This window comes from Adiantum capillus-veneris, chromosome 5 (genome assembly GCF_014529385.1).
Source record: "Adiantum capillus-veneris isolate H3 chromosome 5, ASM1452938v2, whole genome shotgun sequence".
NCBI lineage: Eukaryota > Viridiplantae > Streptophyta > Polypodiopsida > Polypodiales > Pteridaceae > Adiantum > Adiantum capillus-veneris.
Window position 1 is genome coordinate 118,787,161 of NC_140935.1, and position 27,207 is coordinate 118,814,367.

General features: G+C 43.1%; 1 protein-coding gene across 1 annotated transcript; it reads left to right on the forward strand.

Moving 5' to 3' along the window:
* The first annotated feature begins 13,136 nt into the window (after positions 1-13,136).
* Positions 13,137-17,797, forward strand: LOC147457990 (pentatricopeptide repeat-containing protein At2g39620-like). The gene has a single exon (XM_086512745.1). The coding sequence runs from the start codon at positions 13,286-13,288 to the stop codon at positions 17,567-17,569; it is 4,284 nt and encodes a 1,427-aa protein (XP_086368871.1). The 5' UTR covers positions 13,137-13,285; the 3' UTR covers positions 17,570-17,797.
* The last annotated feature ends 9,410 nt before the right edge of the window (positions 17,798-27,207 follow it).

Genomic DNA, 27,207 nt, shown 5'->3' on the forward strand with positions numbered 1-27,207 from the left:
CTCAGAGGGAACCCTGAAGCCCACCAGCACATGGATTGAGGATGATTTGCTAGAGTCCAATGATTTGAAAATCTACCAAGGCGTATTCAAAGATCCTGAAGGAAATGCAGTGGAGCTACCCATGATACCACGAGAGCTCAATGAATTTGTCAGAAGCAAGATGGGGGATTACCTGGAGAAGCTGGACCTACATAACTACTTTGAAGCTTTGCCAGCAGGAATTGACATCAAAAGAGTGTGGGAATTTGTAACCACTATCAAAAAAGATGGAGTGGCCCGAGTCATTGATCTGCAAGGCAAGCCAGATACCATGATTGTCATCACAGAGAGGGTGGTGGCAGGCTGCACTTGACATCCCTAACAAGGGAGATAGTGTGACAAAGAGGAGAGATGAAGTCAAAGTCTACTCAGAAAAAAAGAACTACACATTTGAAGATATTGCAAACCCAAAAGTGGCTATCATGAGCCAACTCTACAACCAATACTTCCACATGTGTACAAAGTGGCCACAAAAGTACAGAATGCCACCTGGAGCCATTGCTACCACCTTCACCTGGGCAATGCAGAAGAGCAAGCCAAAAGTGATAAATTATTCCGCTTACATCCATGACAACCTAGTGAAGATGGGCAACAAAAATCCCACCTACATTGTACCTGGTGAGCCGATAACAAAAGTGGTCTATGGAGCATTGCATGCCAAAGGAAATTGGCATGAACCTCCCTCACAGAATGATTGGCTAAAGCTGAAAGAAGATAAAGAAGAAGAACCTCCCAGGGCACCCAGAGTAGCCACACGTTTGAAGCGTCAGTTAGAGACCGTGCTAGAAGAGCCGCCAGAGTCGAAGAAAGGAAAGAAAGAAAGTCTACAAGTGCCAATCAAAGAGACCAAGTCACAAAAAGCGGCACGGCTAGACGACTAATGGAAAGCTTCAGAGCCGAGAGAGCACTCAAAGGAGATTTGAGTGAGTTGTGGAAGCCGTCCCTGGAAGCCATGTCGGGATCATCTCGAAGGGTGCACCGAGATCGTTCTGAAGACGACATCAAAAACTTTGAGATTTTAGATGCTACAACGGAAAATATCCCAAATATCCCATTTACAGAAGAAGAAGTGGATGAAGTAAGACGGCAACTGCTTGAAGAGCAGGAAGGCCAAGAAAGAGAGAGAAAAACCAAGGCAGATCGGGATTTCAAGAAGAAGCCAGCAACTCCATCGTCAAGCAGGGAAACCAACCCACCCCCATCACCACCTCCTCTTAGCCCTCCACAAACCCAACAAAAGGAGAATGAACAAGAAGATTCCAAGCGAGAGAAGAGTCAAGAGGAAGAGCAGAAAGAAGAAATTGAACCAAAAGAAGAGAAGCTAGATCCAGAAGAAAATAATTTCATAATATTTCTTGATCTACTAGCTGTGGGTTACTCTAGAGAAGAGGCAGCTACGGTAGCCTTTAAGTTGACAAGCACAAGGCCCAAGGAACAGATGTAGAGCCTTCGGTTAGTGGAATTGAAAGAGATGGCCACCGACACAGTGGACCTACAGCCACCGACCAATGATTGGGATGTAGTATTGCAAAAGCTAACCGGGTTCAAAGCAAGATCAATGGCCATGGAGAGTGAGATTGATAATCTCAAAACCAATGAAGTTCAGATCAAGTCTAAAGTCGACTCACTACAAAAACAAGGCCAAGAGCATATAGAGAAACAAACAAAGCTGCAACCCAGTCTGGACACGGCATTACAAAGATGCCAGGAGATGGAACGAAAAAATCAAGCAGCCGAAAACAAGCTTCAAAGAGTTGAAGAGGAACACAAGAAAATCATCAAGTCATTGACAGATGCAAAGAGAGAAAGGGACAACCTAACTCTACAGCTTGCTGAAGAATCCAAAGAGGTGGAAACCTTGAGAAATGCCAAGGAAAAGGCCGAGATAGAGCATGAAGCGAGCCAGGATGAAGTCATCGAGCTGAAAGATCAGATGAAAGTAAAAGATCAGACCATCCAAAGGCTAAGAGCATCTCCGGCCAGCGTCCGAGCTGCTAGCTCGACTGACACCACTTCAGAGAATGAGCTATATGAAGAACAAATGAAGAAGATCCAAAAGGAGTTAACACTGGAGAAGAGGCAAAGGCTGATGCTGGTCAAGGGGTCTCTGGTAATGCAAAACCCCTTGGAAGAAGAGAACCAGGCCATGAGGAATGAGCTAGAAGCCATGAAGAAGAAGATGGACGAAGAGTTTCAAAGATAGAATTGAGCAGAAAACGAAGACATCAAGAGAAAGCTCGAGGAGGCGGAGAAAATCAATGCCGATCTGAACGACCTCCTAGTGAACATGGGAGATCAAGCGGAAGAAGCAAAGAGAGCATTTCAACAGCAAATAGATGAGCTAAGAGGCCATCAGCAAATGGAAGAGCAGCAGTTTAGCATCAGGCCAGCAGCCATGGAGGGAATCGACATAGAAAATGTGTTAGATCCAGTGGACACCACCATGCAAGAGGACATCCTGGTGGGACCCTCACAAGAGCCCCAGGATCTGACACAAGAAGAAGAAGAAAAGTTGCAAAAGGCCATAAAGCGGCAGTAAGAGACACAACCAAAGAAGCATTGGAATGGGACAAAGAGTGTTTAAATCAATGACTATTCAGAAGATAGATGCCAATAACCTTCGATGTGAATGGCTACAGCCTTCTCTCCCATATCCTCTGCTAAAGTATGAAGCTGCTACTATCAATAAACAGATAAAAGAGGAGCAACCAGTACCATTGTATAAAGCAGATATCTCCAAACCTGAAGGGGTCAAGCTGATAGTGGATTCTCAACCCAAGTGGAGAAAGGCATGGCTCACAAAATATCCGCAATATCTAATCCATCTGGTAGAGGCACCTAAAGTGATCAGAGATAACCTCAGTTTCTGCCCTCTACCAAAGATACGGACATGGAAGGCCCACAAGCTGTTGCAGAAAAGCCAACCCACTTGGCTCAATTACCGGAAGCTACCAGGCTTGAAGGCAGGCGAGAGAATGAGTGAGCAATACATGGTGAAAACCCTAACGGGCGCCATCAAATTGTTCACTGGCTCGCCTGACCTATCTTGCATCATGATGAGAAAAATATGTAAAACCCTTTTGGCAGTCTTGGAAACTTTCAAACCAGGCCAGGCGACAGACAGTATCTTTTTCTTTCAAGATACATACAGATGTGCCTACAATCTGTCTCCTCAACCTTCTCACGAGGTGATACATGCACTATATCAAAGAATCATGTTTTTGCCTTCATATCACCTCCAGGCCTTTGAAGAAGCTTTCTACACCGGCTTCTTCACCATCAGCACAGATATACTCGGCCTGACGCTACTGGCTCAGCATGCGCGATATGAGTCCCTTCTAAAGATGCGAGAAAGCCTACATTAAAGAAGCAGTTCAATTGCCATGTCGGGGACGACATGAACTAGGAGGGGGGGAATTGTTAGCAGCTGGACACACCCTACGGAGAATGATTGCTCGGCGGAGTATTATTTTTTATAATTATTCTTTAATTGAGAAAAACCAACATTTCACCCTTGTAAATAGTGGGGCTTGCATAAGCTTCCAGATTGTATCCCATTTTTGACATTTAGATTGAGTAGATGGTTAAATTGGAACATTAGGGTTTGAGATTGTAAGGTATTTATACCACTTTTGACCTTACTGAAAAAAACCTTTGTCATTTTAAAAAGTTATGTCTGTGAGTGAGCGTACTGTGTACGAGAGAGAGTGAGAGTTTCATCTTGACGCTACGCGCACACCGGTGGTCAGAATCGAGTGCGGAGAAGTGCAGCGTGTTGCTCCCGATGAGAGCTATGCACCAATATCTACATTGCGGGTGTACGGTCTGGTGTTGCGAACTCGACCCACGAGCTACATCTGGTGATTCGGTGAGCATACGTTGTTTGTTTTCGCATTTTAGCATATCCACATGTTCACATTGAGTAGAGATACACATTAGGCACTTTAGTTTTCGAAAACGACGACCTGCAAATTTCAACCAGACATCCTACATGATTTTGCACCAGGTGTTTAGGGTTGGGATTTTGGTTCATGGACCTTAGGGAGAGCGACCTATTGGTGTTAGTAGGGTCTCCTTCAAGTTTTGTGGCATTTCGAGAACGTTTGGTGGGTATTCGGCTCTTGAAAGCGTTGTAGGAAATCTCCTTTTATGCACTCCTAAAGGCTATAGCTTAGACATTGGGTAGAGACCTCTGTAGGAATTAGTCGAGAGTCGGTCGAATGTAGATTGACACCCTATGCTTGCTTTCACGCGCCTGCGGGTCGAGCTTCGTCCTTAGCTGATAACTATTGTTAGGTGAGTTCTCGTTGTGCTGACATCCGTCGCAACGTATCCGCCAACACTCTCTCTCTCTCTCTCTCTCTCTCTCTCTCTCTCTCTCTCTCTCTCTCTCTCTCTCCCCCCCCCTTCTCCTTCTCGATCGTGCAGTTGAACTACGAAGCGGAAGCTCCACCCCAGAGTCATGCATGCGCCTCCATGTAAAGCAAGCACTCTCTCTCTCTCTCTCTATCTACTCCCTCTCTCTTTCTCTCTTTCTCTCTCCCTCCCTATTTTTCGTCTTTCTCTCTCTCCCTATCTCCCCCTCTTTCCCTCTTTCCCTATCTCTCTCTATTCCTTTCTTTCCCTCTCTCTCTCTCTCTCTCTCTCTCTCTCTCTCTCTCTCTCTATCTATCTATCTATCTATCTATCTCTCTCTCCCTATCTCTCCCTCTTTCTCTGTATCTCTCCCTCTTTCCTATCTCTCCCTCTCTCTTTCTCTCTATCTCTCCTCTCTCTCTCTCTCTCTCTCCCTCTTTCCTATCTCTCCCTCTTCCTCTCTCTCTTTCCCTCTTTCCTATCTCTCCCTCTCTCTTTCTCTCTCCCTCCCTATTTCTCCCTCTTTCTCTCTCTCTTTCAATCTATCCCTCATCCTCTCTCTATCTCTATCTCTCCCTCTTCCTCTCTCTCTCTCTCTATCTCTCCCTTTTTCCTCTCTCTCTCTCTCTCTCTCTCTCTCTCTCTCTCTCTCTCTCTCTATATATATATATATATATATATATATATATATATATATATATATATATATATATATATATATATATATATATATATATATATCCCTCTTTCTCTCTCTCTTTCTCTCTATCCCTCTTTCTTTCTCTCTCTCTCTCTCTCCCTCTTTTCCTCTTTCCTATCCCTCTTCCTCTCCCTCTTTCCCTCTCTCCCTCTTTCTCTCTATTTCTATCTATCCCTATCTCTCTCACACACACTCTCTCTTTCCCACTCTCTCTCTCTCTATCTATTCCTATCCCTCTCTCTTTCTCTTTCTCTCTCTCTCTCTATCTCTCCCTCTTTCCTATCTCTCCCTCTTTCTCTCTCTCTCTATTTCTATCCCTATCCCTCTCTTTCTCTATCCCTATCCCTATCCCTCTCTCTCTCTCTCTATCCCTCTATTTCTACCCTATCCCTCTCTTTCCCTTCTCCTTTTATCTCCCTCTCTTTAAATTTCTCTCTCTCTCTCTCTCTCTCTCTCTCTCTCTCTCTCTCTCTCTCTCTCTCTCTCTCTCTCTCTCTATTTCTCTCTAACATTTCTATCCAAACAATCATTTCCAAACGTGCGTAGCAAATTAATCATTTCCAAATGTGCCTAGCAAAGCAACCATTTTCAAAGAAGCTTAGCAAAGCAACCATTTCAAACATGCCGTGCAAAGCAACCATTTCCTAATGAACGAGGTATGTTATGGATTCTCTATTTTCTCTTCTTTTTTTTTTATGCGTGTGTGGGTGTGTGTGTGTGTGTGTGTGTGTGTAGTAGTAGTAGAAAACAAAAGGGAAAAAGGAGGGATGTGCTTTTGTGTTTACCTCTTTCTTTGTAGCACTATTGAGCTTCGACTAGCTTGAGCTTCCAAAGACGATGGTGGAATACCCCCTTCACCGAAACTTGGACGAAACCCTCTTCGACGAAACTTAGGAATCTTGGAGAAGGAGAGAGAGGGAAGGGGAGAGGGAGGGAGGGGGGGCGAGGGGGGGGGGGGGGGGGGGGGGGGGGGGGGGGGGGGGGGGGGGGAGCTTGGAGAAGGAGACAAAGAGGGAAGGGAGAGGGGAGGTGGGGGAGGGGGAGGGGAGGGGGGGGAAGCTTGGGAGCGATGGCCGAGAGCAAGAACGTAGAGTATGCAGCAAAAACGCGGCATACTCTGCCTTCTTGCTTATTAGGCGCCAGTTATTACTATGGATATTACGACGGATATTATCGCGCCCATTACCGCCTATATTATCGTGGCCGGTCATTTCAAACGGATACATGCGAATCCGAGGCTAGGGGGGGGTACATACTACCCCCTCTACCCTTAGCTATACATTATTTCATTTTTTAGCCTTTTAAGTTTTTTATTGAATATTTTTAATTTTTTATGGATACTTTATTTTGCAGTACTTTTAAATGTTTATTAATTGCATCTTTTAAATTCTCTTTTAGTTAAAAATAATTTTAGCACTCATTGTCATTTATTCCCTTTGACTTTAACTATATGTAATTTTTCTAATGGAATTAAGTGCTTTTCTAATTATTTATTTTTTAGGACACATGACTAAAAAAAAAAAAAACATTTCGCGTGTGCAGAACATCGACTAGGATGATTGTGGTCCCCCTGGAGGCCCTGAGCGCAATTGTTGGCTCAAGGAAAAACTACCTTGACTTTGCGCCAAGTGCAAAAGGGCAATCCCTCGCTTGAGGCACATTGCTTTGGAGCACGTGGAGAATGAAGGGCTTTGGCATCCTCGAAAAAGCGCTCAAAGAGATGATAGCACGACTCACCTGTCGCTTGAGAAGGTGCCCCATTGGTCTGTGTTCGGTGGTGGTGCACCGGTGCGCAAGGCCGAACGACAGAGGGAAGAGGGACTGGGCGATTTGGGTGCACCACATGGTGATCCTCCCGTTGGCTCTACGTCGGCAACTCCTATGGCGTCTTTGTCGCACTTTGAGACAGAGGATGAGCAGATGTTCGACATGTGTGATGAGTTACTAGCTCATGAGCGCGATGTGTGCGAGGAGGATTGTCAACCCTGCACTAAACGAGATGCCGAAAGGGAGGATAGATTGATGACGAGTGCCCGAACACCTCTTTATGACGGTGCACGGTACTCGGTGCTCCGAGCATCGTTGAACGTACTCAACTTGCAAGAAAAATTTGGTTGGAGTAATGCAAGTGTCGATGCACTACTTCTGTAAGTATGGAATGTGGCTTTTATATACTCTCTCCCTCTCTCTTTATGGTGTCGTCTTCTAAAAATTATACTAATACGCATGTTTGTTGTAGTTTGATGGGCAAAATGTTGCCAGAAGATCACCACATGCCTCCAAATTGTCGACGAGCTAGATCGTACTTCACTGCACTTGGAATGGAGTACGAGCGCATCCATGCGTGCGTCAACGATTGCATGCTATACCACAATAAGCATGCACATGCTACCTCATGTCTCGTGTGTGGGGAGGCACGATACAAGACAGGAGTGAGCGGGGCACACCTACCTCGCAAGGTATTGAGACATTTTCCATTAATTCCTCGCATCCAACACATGTTTAAAAGCAGGTCTACCATGGACCTTCTCGCGTGGCACGCGAACCATCGCTCAAATGATGGAATGATGCATGTCCCTGCCGATTCACCTACATGGAGGCACATCGAAACTCAATGGCCAAAGTTTGGGTTGGAGCCTTGACACTTGAGTCTTGGGTTAGCAAGTGATGTTGTCAACCCCTTCGGCACTAAGTCTATTTCATGGAGCACTTGGCCTATAGTGATCGTCAACTACAATATTCCACCATGGAGACACCAAGAAGGGCAATATACTTCTTTCCTTGCTTGTGCCAAGGAAGTACAAAGTGTCAAATATTGACATTTACCTCGATCCCCTCATCGAGGAGTTGGAGATATGGAGAGGCATTCTTGTTGTCGATGTCCCACTTGCAAAGGGGGGAGAGAGGCCATTGTGAGGGGAATCCTTATGTGGACTATGCACGACTATCCTGGGCTTGGAGAGATTTCTGGTAACCTCCTTTCCTCTATCTCTCTTTCCCTCTCTCCCTTTAGTTCACTTTAGTTCACTCATCTCTCTAACCATATGATATGTATGTAGGGTTGTCCACATCAGGGCACAATGCATGTCCTACTTGTAGGCCATCGTTGGTGACGGAGAGGCCCGATTCCTTGCGCAAGGTAATCTATCCAAACAACCATCGTTTCTTACCCCAAGAGCATAACAAGCACAAGGCTCCAACAAATGGGAAGACTCCTCTAAAGCTCACGATGGCAGATTGGGCAACCATTTGGGAAGAACACCACAACAACAATCCGGCTCCGTGTCCTCCACCAAAAGATATATCAAGGTATTCAATATTTTAAAACCTTCCATATTGGAAGGACTTAAAAATACAACACCTCTTGGATCCCATGCACATATTCAAGAATGTAGCCTAAACACTATGGGACCACATTATTGGCAAGAAGGACTCTTTGGGTGCGAGGGAGGATTTGAGGCTTTTAAAACGTCTCCCTGTCTCTGCTACTCCACGGCATGCCCCAAATGGAAAGATTGTGCTTCCTAAAGCACCATGAATGCTAGCCAAAGAAGAATTAGACAAGGTGAAGGGTGCCATTGCCACTATTCGCACACCAACATGATACATGAGGTCGCTAAAGGGAGCGTTCAATTGTATGGGTTGAATCCCATGATTGGCACAAGATGCTTCAGGTAATCTTCATACTCCCTATTCTATCTATAGTTTGTGTGTATGACTATCACTCACTTTCCCTTTCCGTGATTTACATTGTAGTTCATTCTGCCGGTGAGTATGTGTATATGTCGGGACAAGAAAGTCAGGGATGATATTTTCAAACTTGGAGAGCTAGTAAGGTACACCACAAGACTCCACTCGACTACAGCTTTTTTATGTACACAATAATTTCAACTAGCACTTAGTGTATCCTTGTGTGTTTTCTTGCAGATTTGTGAGCTCCAAGGAAATTGAAATAGATGTTATCCTTGCTGCTCAAACACTTGCAACAGAAACTATGTGTGCCATCGAAGATGCATTTCCTCAATCGGTCCTTCTTAGTCAAATTCACCTCTTGGTTCACGTGGTGGAGGAGATCGCTATATGTGGAGTAGTACACGCATGATAGATGTTCTTCTTAAAGAGGTTTTTAAAGACTCTCAATGATTTTGTGCGGCTACGGTCTCAACCACAGGCATGTATGGCCGAAGGGTGAATCGTTCAAGAGGCATTTGTTTACATATTAGAGTATTTGGCACAAGTTGATCCTTCAATGCCTCGCATGTGGTTCGACAAGGAAGATGCAAGAATGACTTCACGCTTGCCAAGTGGAAAGAGGAAACTACTTAACATGGATATGAATCTATCACGAGTGGTCAATAACTTTTGCATTCTCAATGCAAAGATTATGACCAAGTAGGTGGACTTGTGGACAGTGGAAAAGGCAAGGCGTTTGCAAGAGAGGGAAGCATGGAAACAAGCACATGGAGGAAGGAGGGCACCCCCAGTACCTAGACACCTTGCATGTTTCCAAGATCTCATTAGTGCAGAGTGGATTCATGAGAGAATGACCGAGGAAAAAGTGCGCGGAGAAAACATCACCAACAAAGAATGGGAGTATGCACGAGGCTGCGTACCAAAGGTAGAGTACTCATATACCTAAATCATATTGTAACGCTATTTCTTGTAATTATCTTTAATATGTATTTGATAAATTAATATATTTTTCTATTTTGTAGTGCCTTTCCTTTAACTCTATGTGGTCAAAGGGTCGTCACTTTCGTACGCGCCACATTGATGAGCGTAGAACCACCATGGATTGTGCCATCATGGGCAACTTTGACACAGACGGTGATGAAGCCAGGTACTGCGGAACTATTGAAAGGATACTAAAGGTTAATTTTAGAACCTTTCATACTTTCATCTTTGAGTGCAAGTAGTTTGCAAATGTGTCTAGACGACATGAGAATGGCCTCTACATGGTGGACTCTAGTGCGCATCACACAGGGAGGTATGACAATTTAGTTTTATTGCGTAATTATGAGTAGGTGAGTGACATGTACCATTTTTATTCTTATTTGCTTGTAGCGTTAGTTATACCAATGTTACTTACTTTGAGCTTATATTTTATTGGTCATCTATATCCCAGCAATCCACCAACCAAAACTTTGGTTCGTAATTCCCGTAACACCTCAAGGGAGAACCATTTTTTCCACTAATGAAGTGGAGACTATCTTCGACCCTCTTCCACCCCCGACTTTGGACGAGGTGGAAACACAGGAGAGGGAGGTCGAGGAATCAAGTCCGGTGGCAGCAAGTCTTAGCGAAGATGATTGTCATGATGATGAAGATGATGAGATGGAGGATGACGAACTCGAAGATGATGAAGGCAATGCATCCACAAACAACAATTCCGTTTCTCTCTTTATTGATTTAGGAGCCATGGGCTTAGAATTGGATGATGCTTCATGTAGAGATCTTTTGGAAGATGATTCATAAACATTTTGCAGTTATGAAGTTTTCTGATCGTGTAATCCATTCATCTCTCTCTCCCCCCTCTTCCTCTCTTTAGATTTGAGAATATGCTCAATTATGTTAATCAATTGACAATGATTATTTTAGTTGTAACCAAGTGTAATCTTATATCCCCCGCCTCCTTCTCCCCCTCTTTCTCTCTCTCTCTCTCTCTCTCTCTCTCTCTCTCTCTCTCTCTCTCTCTCTCTCTTCTTTTTTAAATTTGAAAATTATATACAATATTCTTTAATTTTTATTGAGAGGAGGGAAACACCAAAATTTGAAGGGGGGGGGAGGGGTTAAGCCAGAATATGAAAGTATAGGCGCTAAATTTGGCTGTCGGATATAACAACAATAATATGCATAGTAATAACAGCAGTAATAAACGCGGTAAAAAAACCCTCGCCCTTCTCTCTCTTGTTTCTCTACTTGAATTTGCACCTTCTCTCTACAAAACGCGGTAAAATGGCGCGGTAAACACTTGGAGATTTTGATAGTGAAAGTGTTAGTATCTATATCTTTAAGGCATTAAAGACGAGTGAAAGTTATCTATTTAGTTAGTACCTTTCTATTATTGAGACTGAATGCATACACTTTTGGCAGTAGTGGCAGGTCTTCATATGTGAGATCTACCATGAGCTATGCAAGAGTTGTACTTGAAATTGTGTCCATCACAGTAAGTAGGATCTCGCGAAAGTAGATCTCCATTGCTAAAGGTTTGTTCTTAGAGTTAATCTCTATATCTTGGTCGAATCTAAAATAGTAAAATGAAACAATGAAATTTTGAGAGCTTATAATGTACTTGCAAATTATGGACTTCTTTTGCAAAATACATATTTTTCCCTCCGATTGTTTCCTATCCCAATTATCATCTAAAAATTCTAAACAACTTTTAGACTTGCAAATGAACATTGTTGTGGTAGTTCTTATTTTCTCATCAAAGAAGAAATCTACAAACACTTCAACAGACATAAATAGAGTGAGCCTAACAAAATTTGTAGCAATAGAATACTTGAGGGACTTTTGTATATCCTGAAACAACCTATTCTTGAAGCTTTCACTAGTTTGGGACGCTAGCAAAGACCAATCCTTGCTGTCAAATGATGAAAGTGGCAAAAGGAGTTACATGACCCCAGCCAGATGATATTCGAGGTTCCAAATATGATAGACTATAAAAGAATATTCCATTATTAGCAAGCTCCTTGTGCAGTATTCCTTAGTACATTTGCTCACCAATAAATGCATGGAAAGCATAAAAAATCCCAAATATACTCTCAACTGGTTGCCAATCCGTCTCATTCGATGGATAGATATGTGTACCGTATCAAACATGATATCAACTATTAGCCTTTGAAAATAATCATGCACTAAATGAGATATATGCTCAAAATACCCTACAGTTGGGTCGATGCCATGGAAAACTAGAAGGAGATGTTTGCAACTTTAAGTCTGCATGTTGGAAATCATGTTCTATGAGGACCTCTTTCGCCTGCTTACTTTTTGTACACACTTTAAACTCTTTAACTTGTCCCTTGAAAGCCTCCACAAAATCATTGTGTTACCTCCTCCTCGTCTGTAATAGTACCCAACTCTCGATAGTTATTCAAGATGGTATCCATGACTGATCATTTGTAGTATAACTATTAAAAATGCTAACAAAGTCAATTATGGTGCTAGGCCTTCAAGAGGTGTCATGGTGTGAACTCAAACACACAGTAAAGTTAGCGCAAATATGAAAAAGGGAAGACAGTTTTGAGAGGGAAGTAGAGTTACTCAAAGTAACATTTGGGCGGGAACATAGATAGTAGAGCCTTCAATGCAAGTTCTAAAATTTATTGGTACAAAGTTAGTACGGTTTATGGCATTTATGCTTTTAAAGTGTAACTTTATATAATTTGAATAACAAAAATATTATTTTTTCTTATTTTCTCAATGAGTTTCGCTCTAAAATGCCTATTTTCAACGGAAGAAAATCATATACATTAAAGGCGACTTCTTGGAGCTCAATCGTCAATATTAATAACATTCTTGCTCGTAATGAGGTCTCTTGGAATGTATTGGTTGTAGAATATGCCTCACATGAGTAGGGACAAGTATCTTAAGATTGAGTTTGACCTGAGCAAATAAGGTTCGTGGTCAAGGATTAGTTAGGGAAGTGACATCATTTGGCGACACTCCATGTGATGTGAATTGTTGTATCTTGGACTCCTCCCATTGTAGGCTTCATTGACCATAGGCAAAGCTCATGCTATTATTCACTCTATGTTTGGCAATAACATGTAAAATGTCGTCCCATGTACTCCACTTATTACAAGGTATGTTCAACAAAGGACAAGGCTGTTTCTGTGACAGTCAAATCTAGTGGAGTACTTGATTTAAACGCTTGAGGCCAAGACTTGCTCAAGGAAAGCTTTCCATTTCAATTAAGCAAGCCATTTGTTCTCAAAATATGTTGTTTAGAATTGTACTATTGATAGGGATAGGTCCATGCCTCTTATTGGCTCCTTCACCTAACCACACTCTCCCTCTCCCTCCATCAGTCTCTCCCATTTAGTGACTAGTGTGGCCGGTGGCCTTCGACCGTCTCTCTCTCACTTTTTCTCTGTCCGGCGGTTCCATCCGCCTTGTTAAACTACACACAGACATCCATGCACACACCATATAAGCTGCCACGTTCACTAGCAACTACGTCTGAAAAACATGGCGGGGAGATGTGCACACGAATTCTTCCAGTACGGCGAAGACCGTTGCAAGAGTAAGCTCCGCCATGCTTATTTCAACTTCAATCACATGTGCACCAAAGAGTGTCTGTGGAGTGATGGCTGCTACAATCCTCCTTGGGTAGGCGAAGAGCTCAGAAGAAGAGGAATCTTTCAAGGCAAAGAGAATGTCCTTCATGATGAATCCTCTTCTTTCATATCCTTACTAAGAGCTTGTGCCAAGAGCAAAGATCTGCACCACGGCATCCAAGTACATAATGATGTCTTGAGTAGAGGGTTGCTCGGGAAGTGTTCGGATGCTCTAATCACCATGTATGCAAAATGTGGTGAGGTTGTCAAAGCAAAAGAACTGCTTGATGCCAATAAATGCAAGGATGTATTCTCGTGGACTGACCTAATTACGGGATACGTTGAACACGGGCAGGGTCAAAATGCTCTCGAGTGTTTTGAACAGATGAAACTTGAAGGCCTCTCTCCAGACCCAGTGACTTTTGTTTCACTTTTGAGGGCCTGTGGCAGCATGAAACAAGCTGATCGAGGTGAACAGGTTCATTATGAGATTGCTCGCTTCGGATTGTTGCAGAAGAACATAGTGATTGGTAATGCTGTAGTGGATATGTATGCAAAATGCGGAGCTCTTGTGAAAGCACGCCAAGTGCTGGAGGAGCTTCGTGTTCGGAATGTCATTTGTTGGACTGCCTTGATTACAGGGTATGCCCAACATGGCCAAGGTGATCAAGCATTGAAATGTTTCGATGAGATGCAACAGGACGGGTTTTCTCCAAATGCTATCACCTCCTTGTCAGTCTTAAAAGCTTGTAGCAGCACAGGAGCAGTTGACAGGGGGGAACAAATTCACAATATTGCTGCAAAAAAGGGTCTGCTGGAAAATAATACTGCAATTGGAAATGCAATAGTCAATATGTATGCTAAGTGTGGTGCTCTTGTGAGAGCACAAGAAGTGCTTGAGGAGCTTCCTATGCAAAACGTTGTTACTTGGAATGCATTGATTTCCGGTTTTATTGAATGGGATCATGCAGAGCAGGCTCTAAACTGCTATCAAAAAATGCTGCATAAGGGTATTTTGCCAAACACTGTGACATACATATGTGTCTTGAAAGCTTGTGCAAGTTTAAGAGCAATCGAGAAGGGTGAACAGATCCATGATGAGATTGTGAGGCAGGGAATATTGCATGAGAATATTGCACTTGGCACCGCCGTAGTGGACATGTATGCTAAATGTGGTGCTCTTGCAAAAGCAGAAAGAGTTCACGAGAAGCTCCCTCTGCGAGATGTGGTTTCATGGTCTGCACTAATTGCAGGTTATGCATTACAAGGCCAAGGCCAGCAGGCACTGAATTCTTTTGAACAAATGCAGCGGGAAAGAATTTTGCCAAATGCAGTGACCATGTTAAGCGTATTAAAAGCATGTGGCAGCGTAGGAGCAGCAGACAAGGGAAAGCAATTTCATGATGAGATTGTTAGACAGGGGTGGCTGAAAAATGACCTTGCACTTGGTACTGCTTTAGTAGATATGTATGCTAAGTGCAGTGCTTTACCAAAAGCACAAGAAGTGCTTGAGGGGCTTACTGTTCAGAATGCGGTTCCCTGGAATGCGCTTATTGCGGGATATGTCGAACAGGGCCAAACTGAGCAAGCATTCAACTGTTATAAGTGCATGAAAAGCAAGGGCCTTTTGCCAGATTCTGTGACCTTTTTATGCATGCTGAAAGCTTGTGGTAATGCTGGAGCAATTGATATGGGAGAACAAGTTCATGATGAGATTGCCAAGCAGGCATTGCTTCCAAAACATATCATACTTGGCAATGCTGTGGTGGACATGTATGCCAAATGCGGTGCTCTTGAAAAAGCACAATGTGTTTTTGAGAAGCTTCCTACACGAGACGTCTTTTCTTGGTCTTCTTTAATTGCAGGATATGCCCAACAGAGTCAGGGTAAAGAAGCCTTGAAATGTCTTGAATGTATGCAGCGTGAAGGGCTTTCTCCAAATGCTGTGACTTTTTTGAGCATCTTGAAAGCCTGTGGTAATATAGGAGCACTTGACAAGGGGGAACAAATTCATGATGAGATTATTGCACGAGGGTTGTTGAAAGATGATGTTGCACTTGGCACTGCTCTAGTGGATATGTATGCCAAGTGTGGAGCTTTGGCAAAAGCACAAGAAGTGCTTGAGAATCTTCATGTTAAGAACGTTGTCTCCTGGAATGCCTTGATTGGAGGATGTGCTGAACAAGGAAACAACGCTCAATCCTTGTATTATTATGAGCGAATGAAGTACGAAGGCCTTTCTCCAGATGGAGTAACATTCTTGTACATCTTGAAGGCCTGTGGCAGTCTGCAAGCAGCTGACATGGGGGAGCAAGTTCATGATGATATTTCTAAACGAGGGTTGCTGGAAAAAGATATTTTTGTTGGCAATGCCCTTGTTGAAATGTATGTCAAGTGTGGTGCACTTCTGAAAGCACAGCAGGTCCTTAATGAGCTTCCGCTACAGGATCTTGTGACCTGGAATGTGCTAATTGACGGTTATGCACAACAAGGAAAAGGTGAGGATGCAATCAACCTTGTTGAGCAAATGCAACAGAGAGGACTGTCTCCAAATGCGGTAACTTTTCTCTGTAGCTTGCAAGCTTGTGGTTGCATGGAAGCGGCTGGCTTTTGCAAGGGAGAGGAAATTTATTGCGAGATTGCAAGACAAGGATTCCTGGGAAACAATATTATGCTGGGTACTGCTCTGGTGGATATGTATGTGAAGTGTTGTACCCTTTCAAAAGCACAGCAAGTGCTTGAGGAGCTTCCTGTCCGGGATGTTGTTACATGGAATGCCCTCCTCGTTGGATCTGCACAACAAGGTCAAGGCAAGCAAGTACTGGTTTGTTTTGAGCAAATGCAAGCTGAGGGACATTATCCTGATGCAGTGACATTTTCATGCATCTTGAAAGCCTTTGGGAGCATAGGAGCAACATTTGCGGGAAAACAGATTCATGATGAGATTGCAGCACAGGGTTTGCTTGGAAATGATATAGTGCTTGGCACTTCTTTAGTTGATATGTATGCCAAGTGCAGTGCTTTTGGCAAAGCGCAGGAAGTTTTTGGGGAACTTCCTGTTCAGAATGTAATTTCTTGGAATGCACTTCTAGCAGGATACGCACAGCAAGGTCAAGGTGAGCAGGCATTCAAGTGTTTTGAAAAGATGCGGCGTGAGGGTGTCTTTCCAGATGTAGTGACTTTTCTATGCATGCTGAAAGCCTGCGGTAGCATAGGAGCAGCTGACAAAGGTGAACAAATTCATCATGAAATTGCTAGACAAGGATTGCTTGTAACTAATGTTGAGCTTGGCAATGCTGTGGTGGATATGTATGCCAAATGTGGTGCTCTTATGAAAGCACAAGAAGTTTTCGAGAAGCTTCCTGTTCAGAATGTTGTTTCTTGGAATTCTTTGATTACTGGATATGCCCAACAGGGGCAGGCTGAGGAAGCATTAGATTGTTTTGCGAAGATGCAAAGGGAAAGACTTTCTCCGGATGTATTAACTTTTATATCCATCTTAAAGGCATGTGGCAGTTTGGGAGCTTCTGACAAGGGGGAAGACATTCATGATGAGATCATTAGGAGCAAGCTGTTGGAAAAGGATACTGTTCTGGGCACTGCTGTAGTGGATATGTATGCAAAGTGCGGTGCTCTGGTCAAAGCTCAGCAAGTGCTTGAGGACCTTCCTTTTCAGACAACAGTTTCTTGGAATGCTCTAATCAAAGGATGTGCCCAACAAGGTCAAGCTAAGCAGGCATTGACTTGTTTGCAATCTATGCACAGCAAAGACCTGTCTCCTGATGCCGTGACCTTTGTATGCATCTTGAAAGCCTGTGGCAGCATGGGCCTTGTTAATGATGCCCAAACACATTTTTTGAGTATGAGCGACAAGTATGGCATCAAGCCAGATTTAGAGCACTACAATTGCATGGTTGATATTTTTGGGCGTGCAGGCCACCTTGATAAGGCAGTAGACCTGATTCAGAGGATGCCCTCTGTTTATTGCACTCTTGCACTATGGTCTGCCTTGTTGGGTGCTTGTGCCAAATGGGGCGACATGAGTATCGGGAAATGGGCATTCGAGCAGGCCATACGGCTAGACAAAAATGATGGAGCAGCTTATGCTCTAATGGCCAAAATCTATGCTGCTGCTGGGTTGCAAAAAGATGCAGAAAAGATTGAAGCCATGAGAAAGGAAATGCAGGAAATTTGATGTTGAGAAATCAAGGAAGGAAGCCCGCACAGCACATAAATGGCCTAGTTGGTGACAGAGTAGTTGTACATTATTTTTTGGGGCAAGAGAAAACCCCCCATAAGAGTTTCACATGAGGAACTACAGAAAACAGTTTCATACATATTAGATATAAATTTTTCTGCGGGGAGGTGAAGAAAATCCCAATCCCAGCGGCGGAACATAGAAAACCACAAGAGATTCCAACGAGAGCAAGCCTCTTTTCGTGCATTCGGGAGATCATGGCGAGATCTGGCAAGGGATCTCAACAAGACGGAGTACCCACGTCAACAAGGGATCTCAACAAGACGGAGTATCCACGTCAACTGCAAGTTTACCTGCATGTAAAAAGATTGATCAAGTACTCCAAGGACCCGAAATATGTGAATTACTCATCCACTTGACAAGGTTCACTCAAGATGTGGAGAAGTCGTCCTCTCACCTCTCAAGTGTGCAATGAAAGTAAATTCGAGTGCAGAAAAGCAGAAACTGTACTCGCAAGAAGAGTTTAATGAACCTCTTGATAAGAAAGTCAGTCAATTGATGAAAACCACGAAGCACTCCCGGAAGAAAAGCAAGTCAATGGATGACCCCGATTATTTGGGCCAAAATCGACTTTAGAGGTGGTGTGTTTGTTTCAAGGATGACTGATTTTTTTTCATCTACAGACAATTCCGATAGTTCCTTTGAGGATGAGAAAAAGTGGAAGAAGCAAAGAAAGACCAAGAACAGCAAGAAAATCCAAGCATTAGTTTAGAAAGAAGACCAAAGAGTTCAAGGATGCGATCGAGCAATTAAGACACATTTTTAGGCTTCAAGGATACCCATTGGGACCTTGCATTGATATAGTAGTTAGACAGTCTTTTTGGGAGGTGGAAGCCTCCAAGGTACAAAGGGCGGCATCTTTATTGAAAGGTAACACCTAGACATGATGGTCTACCTATTGATGCATAGAGGAGCACCTAAAAAGTGGATTAGATGTTCACTTCAACATGGTTAATACAAGAGTATGAAGAAGATGTCAGCACGGCTTGGCATGATTTGAGGATGACTAAAGAAGACACTTTTGGTGACTATCATGAGGCTATATCTTGCACTTTTCTAAGGGTGAATGGGTTATCTTGGATACATCTAGGTATACCTTTTTGCTAGTGTCTTCTTTTTGGAGGATCACCTTCAAAGAGCAGGTTGAGTAGTTTTATTACCAACTCCCAAAAGAGATTCGACGGAATTGCCTGCAGCAAAACTCAAAATCCATTCACAAGCTTATGGAACATGCCAAGGAAGGTTTTGATATGCATGTCGGCTCATTGATCTATTTTATAAACAAGCCAGTGTCCGCCTCAACAAGATAAGAGTCTTTCAAGGAAAAGTAGAGATAGAAGAAGAAATCCACAGTGCCCAAATTAACAAAAGAGCAGCGTGCTGAGTACTTCAAAGAGGGCAAGTATTATGGCTATGGTGGACAAGGGCACATCTTTGCAAAGTATCCAAAGAAAGAACTAGGGGAACCCGCTAATAGTTTATCACAAAGTTTTGACAATTCAAAATGATGTATCTGTGTGAATGGGGGACCAGAGTAGCAACCAACATATCCAGAGCACAAAAAAGGGTAATTTAGGTCCATCGATAATTAGGTTAAGAGCAGGCTTTTCCAACCCTTGATGCGAAGTGGATGGGGGAGTCGAACTTTGTTGATTCTCTTGAATTTTGAGATGTATCTTTAGGCTTTTTGATTTTTTTGGCAGTTACTATTCGTTAAGTGCATGTTGAATTAACGGGTTGAATATGGTGCAATGCGTGCTTCACAAGAGGAGAGCCACTCTACTCCCTTGTCATAGGTTTCCTAGATTGAATAAAGTCACTAATTTCTCCTTTAGATTTTAAGGATACTAATAGTCTGATTGTATTTAGCAGAATGACTTTATGAAAGTATGTATATTAAATTGAAAATTTTCTAGATTGAACTTGATTATTCATGTGTGTATTATTAGATTATGTGTTGGAAGATGATATATCTACAGCACAGTCTGATGAATTATTTGATGAATTTAGTGCATCTAGACATCTAATGAAGATTGTGGAGATCTAGATATGATGGCTAAATGAATGTGATTCTAATGCATCGAGATTTCTATTTAGATGAGATGATTGGGTATTGTTGTTGGTGCATCGAGAGTTTCGAAAAGATGAGATGCTTACACAGGGATCTAGATGCATCAAGAGTTCTTGACTAGGTGAAATGACTAGAGCAAATGTTTGCACCTTGCTGGTTAGTGTGAACTAAGTATTCATATTGTGAAATTCATGCTCTATGAATATATTGTCTTGTGGGGATGTCCATGGGCATGTCTCGCTTGAAATGTTGAGAAAGAATATGAATATCATGGTGACAAGATTTAGTGAATCAAGACATCCTTGAAAAGATCAGCACAATCTGGAGATGATTGCTAATGACCTTATTTGTGTCGAGGACCATCAACAAAAATGTGATTGATCAGTGATAGATGGCTTTGTGCAAGTATTGGATGTGTGCAATCTATTGCATGGAAGCATAAAATCAGTGTCTGATGAACTATTTTTAATCCTTTGTCTACTTTTGCAAGCGTAATCGAGGGTGATTACTATTCTTTTGAGAGAGAGAGAGAGAGAGAGAGAGAGAGAGAGAGAGGTATGTCACACAATTATAATGTCGCATACACAGAAGACAAAAGGGATAGGTTTTTACAAACCTAACTTGGACCAACTTATAGTTCATGGTCAAGGGAAGCTAAACCCTATATGAATTTGGCAGGAATGTGAAGACTTGGTAGGCTGGTCCTAAAAACACAAAAAGTAATGTTGATGTGGCACCTATACTACATATCTGAAAAACGCAAAAAAAAATAGGTGACATGGCAGCAGCTATATGGATAGGAAGATTCACGCATGATTTTTTGGACAAATGCTTTTAAGACCAAGTGCTTTTGGATGAGAAGCTTTTGGGATCCCTTGTACTACTTATAAGGATTCTTAGGGCCACTCTCTACTTGAGCATGTGGATGCAGAGTTTGCTCGAGATTGAGCATCAAGAGTTGTAACTTTGTGATCGGCAACTAATAAAGAAATACCAAAATGGATGCCACTCTTAGGGGCTAGTGCATTTGGGAGCGGAACTCTGTCGCTTCATGTTGACTCTCTCTCTCTCTCTCTCTCTCTCTCTCTCTCTCTCTCTCTCTCTCTCTCTCTCAACTTTAGTTTAGTTATTTTCAGGTTTTATTCGTATGTTGCTATTGATTTCTTTCTTGGAGTGTCCAAGCTTGTAACAAAGGACCAGTGCAAACGCTATACAATTAGACTGTCATCTTTCTCACCTATGATGGCACCTTTGGTGCTACTGAAAAAGTATTGGTCTTCATCCAACAATTTGATACGGCCTTTGGATATGAGGGTTTCACAGAGTCCTCCAAGCTATGTCATGTAGCTATTCACTTTAATAAATTTGCTCGTCAATGGTGGGCTAGCCTTCATGGCAACGGCGAAGCTCCAAAGACATGAAAAACTCTACAAGTTTCCATCATGAAGCAATTTCTTGCAAGCGACACCAAAGATAAAGTGCTCAACAAATGGCGGAGTTTGAAGTTACTTTCCAACAAGTCTATCCACAAATATGTAGACAAGTTTTGGGATTTACATCTCAAAGCTACAATCTTTCAGAAGATAGACTTCTCCAAGCAAAAGCAACAATTTTGTGTGGAATTACCTGAAGCAATGGCCAAGTATGTCAACTCCCAATGGCTTGGTTCTATCACCGAAGTCATCCACCACACTATGGTTGCATCTCGTATCAATTTCTAACAAGGGGCTAAAAGGAATGCCAAGCCCATGGAAAACAAAGATTGAAATGATACAAAGGGGAAGAACAATGCTCAAAGTTCTTCCCAAAGCAATTCCGACAACAAACAACAACGACGATGACGACAACAACAACAATACCAAGGAGAAAGGAGTTTTCAAAGGTAAAAACAAACTCTCTCCTGAAGAACTAAAGCCTTTTTGTAAAGATCAAAAAATGCGTAAAGTGTGGGGAGCAAAGACATGGCTATCGTTCTTGTCCCAAAAGAAATACCCCCAATGAGACTCCTAGAGCTTCCATAGTCGAATCTCCAAAAGAGGATGCTCATTGCAAAGGATCATCCCTTTCATATGCTTGGGGGAAGGTGAGGGAACATGATGCCTTCATCCTATTTGATCTTGGCTCTACTCAAAACTTCATATCAACGGAGTTGGCCACAAAGCTAGTCATACAAGCTTTCGAGATGGGAGATAGTGTAACTGCCAATGGGGCTTTCAAGGGACAGCAAGCCTCCATTACTCCCTTTATTGGGAAGTTGAGGCTTCATGTCCAAAGCTACGTCGACAAAGAAGACTTTTTCATCTCTCCTCTCCAACATGAGGATGTTATCCTAGGGGCACCACGGTTCAACCACATGGCTGCCAACATGACGTTCCCTAAAAGGAGAATCTACTTTACCTATAGGGAAAAGAGCATGTATATATATGCTAATAAATCCGGTTGTACAATGCCACTTGTAAATTCACCTGCTTTTAATAAATCAATAAAAAGCTCAGTTTCCTCGTATATGATTTTTGTCAAAGTCTCTCTTAACGATGCTAATGTTTTAACAAAACAAAGTGGTAGGAATCAAGAAGAATTAGATTTTTCTAATTTTCTAAATAGATTCCAGTATATATTTATCAATGACATCCCTATGGAATTACCTCTGACGGGAGCAAAGCGAACCCCGAACCCCCGACGGCCTCTAAAACACCGGGGACCGAATGGCGCGCCTCGAGCCTGTCATGGTAAAGCAAACAGGGGGCACCACCTAGCTTCACCGGCTAGGACGCAAACAACACACCACCATAACAAAGTTTTCATCCAAAAGAGATGGATGCTTGGGAGTAATGATGAAGAGGAAAGGGAATGAGATCAAGTGAGAGAGAGAGAGAGAGAGAGAGAGAGAGAGAGAGAGAGAGAGTGAGGGAGGGGGTATAGCGGCTTAGTACTTAGGCACCACAAAAGGATGGCGAATCCGCACACCCTTCACACATACACAAGCTCACTCCAAAACACAAGACTAGGTGGCGATTCCGCACACCTCACATGGGCAAAACATTGCAAGAAAACATACTCACAAAACCTCAAGCTTTATTTAGAGAATTAGGCGATGAAATGGGAAGCATAGGGTAGGGGAATGAGAAGGGAGAGAGTGGTCGAGCACATGGCGGATAGGTGGGAGTTGATGGCGAAGACTCGCACGAGGATTTTGGCCATCATCCTTCATTTAGTTGCCCTTCATCTTCCATAGCCAAGGGTGTAGAGGTCATGCTCAAGACAAGCATGGTGATTGCGGTGATGGTGATGGTGATGGTGTGGGTGTGTGTGTGTGTGCACTAGGCACACACAGTGCATAGTGTGTTCTTTGGTGATGTTTTGTCCTTAGTGTGATGGTGACCCCTCTTTATATAGGGGAGGAGGGAGGAGAAATTCTAGAATTTAGAAATGAAGAAATCATTATCTACATAGGCCATGTGACTGTGGACCCCACTTGTCTGGCTGTGTGTATATGTGCCAGAACAGCAGTCTCATGAGAGAGAGACTAAGAGAGAGAGATGGGTTGATGAAAAAAACTGAGAGGTGACATGGAGAATAAATTAATTACAAGAGGGGAGAGAGGGGAGTGTGTTTAGAGGTGAATCTGTGTGCAGATGTGTGTGAACACAAGAAAAATCAGGTAACCACCGGGTGGGGATGGGTCTGTGGGTACCTTTTTCAGTGAAACTGAGTGTGTGTGAGTGTGGGGGAGGTTATTTAGCTACAAGACAAGAGACATGGCGCCCTTTAGAGAGAGAGGGGAGTATTTGGGTCATGGGATATGATAGGAGAGAGAAAGAGGGGGTGGGGTATACTATTTTGGAAGATAGGGTAAGTTGTATGTGAGTTAGGGTGCATTATTCGTGAGTTATAATGCATTATTGGTGAGAGGTGGGGTAGCTTGAGGGGAGAGAGAAAGGAGAAAGGACAAGGGGAAGAGAGAGGGGGTTGACCTTTTGAGTGGAGGAGAGGAAAAGGGACACACGGCGGGGCAACAGTGAAGAAAAAGGAGGCAAGGTGGGGATGGGCTACCCCGCAGGCATGAGGTGGCCTATTTTACCTTTCTTATATATTTACATAATCATACTTTATTTTTTTCTTACTTTTTCCAATGCTTTTTATCACTCCCTCCCTAAGAGGGGATTTTCATGGGGTGGGGACGAGAGAAGAGGGGTATGGGAGCTTGGCTTGTGAAAAGCCCCCATCATTAGCCCTTCCCTTTTGGCTAGAGGCATTCATGTCTCTAGCTCATCTGTTTGATCATTATCGTCGGAGGTGGTGGCTGATGGTGTGTTCTCATCTGGAATGTCAATTGGTGGAGCCTGGTCAAATCGAAGAAAATAAGGTTTAAGTCGCCAACCATTTACCCTGGTTTTATGAAGTTTTTCATCAGCCTCCATAAGCTGGTAGCTTCCATTGGCATACTTTTTCCTGATGATGAAAGGGCCTTCCCTTCGGAGTAGGAGTTTCTTATCCTTGCGCGTGTCGAAGCGATTGTCGTAGCGGAGCACCAACATTCCTTTCTTCAATTCTTTTTTCCGGAGATGCTCGTTAAAGCTAAGCCGTCTATGCTCTGCTTGTGCTGCATAATAATTTATTGCTTCTTCTCTGTCTAGCTGCAGTCTTTCCAAGTTGATGATGTGATCTCTCAAATGCATGTTGGGCTGTTGAAGCTGGCTTGCCATTACTCTGAGACTTTGTAGTTGCACTTCAATGGGCAAGATTGCTTCCTTACCAAATACTAGATAATACGGTGTGAATCCCAAGGATGTACGAAATGAAGTTCTGTAGGCCCATAAAGCTGGTAGTAGATACTTATCCCAGTCTCCAGGATGATTGTTTACCTACTTGGTAATAATTTTAGAAACCATTCCATTTACCTTTTCAACTAGGCCATTACATTGAGGGTAATATGGTGAAGAGTACCTCCTTGTAATGCCCAGTTTCTGCATTAATTCTCCTACCAAGTTTGCTCTGAAACCTGGCCCTCTATCAGAGATGATCTCTAAAGGTGTGCCAAACCTACAGCATATGTGCTCGTAGATAAATTTAGCTACCTCTACCGCTGTGATTCTAGTGGTGGCTGTAGCCTCTGCCCATCTAGTCATGTAGTCGACCCCCATGATAATGTAGAATTTTCCTGAGTTGGCCCTAGGTAATGGCCCAATGGCATCGATACCCCATTTTTCAAATGGGCCATATGAGAGAATAGGTGTCTGTGGTTCAGGCATAAGTGACCTAGTGCCGGCCTTTTGACACAACTTACACGTTTTGCACCAATGGTGTACATCACGGTTGAGGCTAGGCCATATGAAGCCTTCCTGCAAGATTTTCCTACTTGTTATGTCTAGGGCAAAGTGACCACCACAAACCCCGTCGTGACAACTAGCAATTACTCCCGTGATTTCCTGAGAGAGAGGGACCTTCCTGAGTATTTGGTCCTTACCCTTACAGTACAAACCGTCATTGATGAGTCGATACCTTGTGGCCTTCCGCGTCAGCCATTGCTTCTGTCCCTTTGTTAAATCTGATGGGCATTCCCCTGTTTCAAAAAATGCATGATGTCAGGCAAGGCATCACTTCCTTGAAATAGAGGGAGCTTTAGTTTTATTGCTCCAACCACCACTTCCTGTAGTCTTTCACTTGCTAGGGCATCTGCTTCTTGGTTTTGAGCCCTTGGGATATGGTGTATTTGAACTTCTTCAAACTTACCCAACAAGGTTTTTACACCACTTAAGTGAGTCCTTAAACTAGGATTCTTGCATGTCCATGCTCCATTTACTTGCCTTACCAGAAGTAGAGCATCCCCAAATACATTAAGGCGTTGTACACCTTGCGAGACGCACCATTGTAGACCCTTGGTTAGTGCTGCATACTCAACTTCATTGTTAGAATGTGAATCTAACAATTGGCCCAACGAAAATACCTTTGTCCCTTTGTCATCAAAGACCACTATGCCTGCAGCTGCTTTGTCGGACGCTCGCTTGTAGGCTCCATCAAAGTAGAGAGAGTATGCTCCTTCTACCATCGGTGGTACTGGAGGTAATCGGACTTCTCCTTCCTTAGATTGCTTCTCCTTCCTTTCAAAGACTTGGTAGGTCATGAGTCCCCCCAAACTTTCCCTTGTCGTGCTTTCTACCTGTACCGTGTGGTCAAACTCTTGCAGACGAACTAGCCATTTAGTAATTCTAGCAGACACATCCATGTGTTGTACAACATAGGGAAGTATTTCATCCGTGGTTACAATCACAAATTGCTTAGGCAGCAAATATGACCTAAACTTTGTAGTTGCAAATCTAAGAGCTAGGACTAAGTGTTCCACATGGGTGAAACCTTTCTCTCCTGCTGTCATCATTCGACTAGAGAAGTAGATTGGCCTCATGAAAGATGTCGTCGTATCCTTTTGGAGTAGCACAGACCCCAATGAGTCATCACCAACACTTGAGGTGACATAGAATTTTTCATCCCACTTAGGTGGTGAGATAGTTGGCAGAGTGGCTAAGACCTCCTTTACCTTGTTGTAGTGATGTTCGCTTTCCTCGTCCCAAGTGAAAGTTGATCTTTGAGTGAGTTGTTGCAGTGGTAGAACAAGTAGATGTATGAATCTACTTAAGTACCTCACCTTCTGTAGAAAAGAGACCAGTTGACGTGCGGTCGTTGGTGAAGGTAGGGCTATGAGTGCGGACACCTTACTTGGGTCGGCGTTGATACCTTTTGCTGAAATTTCATGGCCTAGTAGAATGACTTTACTCTCCCCAATGTGGCATTTATCCACATTTAATTACCCACCTAGGCTCTGCAACCTGGCCAAACCTTCAGTTACCTTTTCTAAATGTGAAATACGGGAGCTATATATACAAAAATCATCAATGAACACTCTTATGGATGTTCCAAAGAACGGTTGAAAAACATGTGTGACATATCTCTGGAATGTGGCAGGTGCATTTGTGAGACCAAATGGCATAACCCTGTATGCAAAACAACCCCATGGCGTGATAAAAGTGGTTTTTAGCTGATCTTCCAAGGCTATGCGTATTTGAAAGTATCCAGAATAACCATCACAGACGGTATAGCATTCAAAACCCGCTACTTCATTCAAAATTTCATCCAAGAAAGGGAGAGGAAAGTGGTCTCTCTTTGTAGCTGCATTTAGTGGTTTGTAGTCAACACAGACCCTCCACTTACCATTCTTTTTAGGCATCACCACTACGGGTGACACCCATTCTGAGTTTTCTACAGGATAGATGAATCCCGCCTCCAGCAGTTTCCTTACCTCGGCCAAGAGTGCCTTTTCTTGTATGACCCCCAGCCGTCGTAGCTTTTGCACAACTGGTTTTACCCCTTCCTTCAGCTTAATATGATGTTCCACCACTGTAATGCCTGTGATTCTTTCATAGTTGTCAATGAACAGGTTAGGAAATCCCATCAACATTTGCAAAAAACTATCTTTCTCCTCAAGTGTTAATTCCGTAGACAACATACC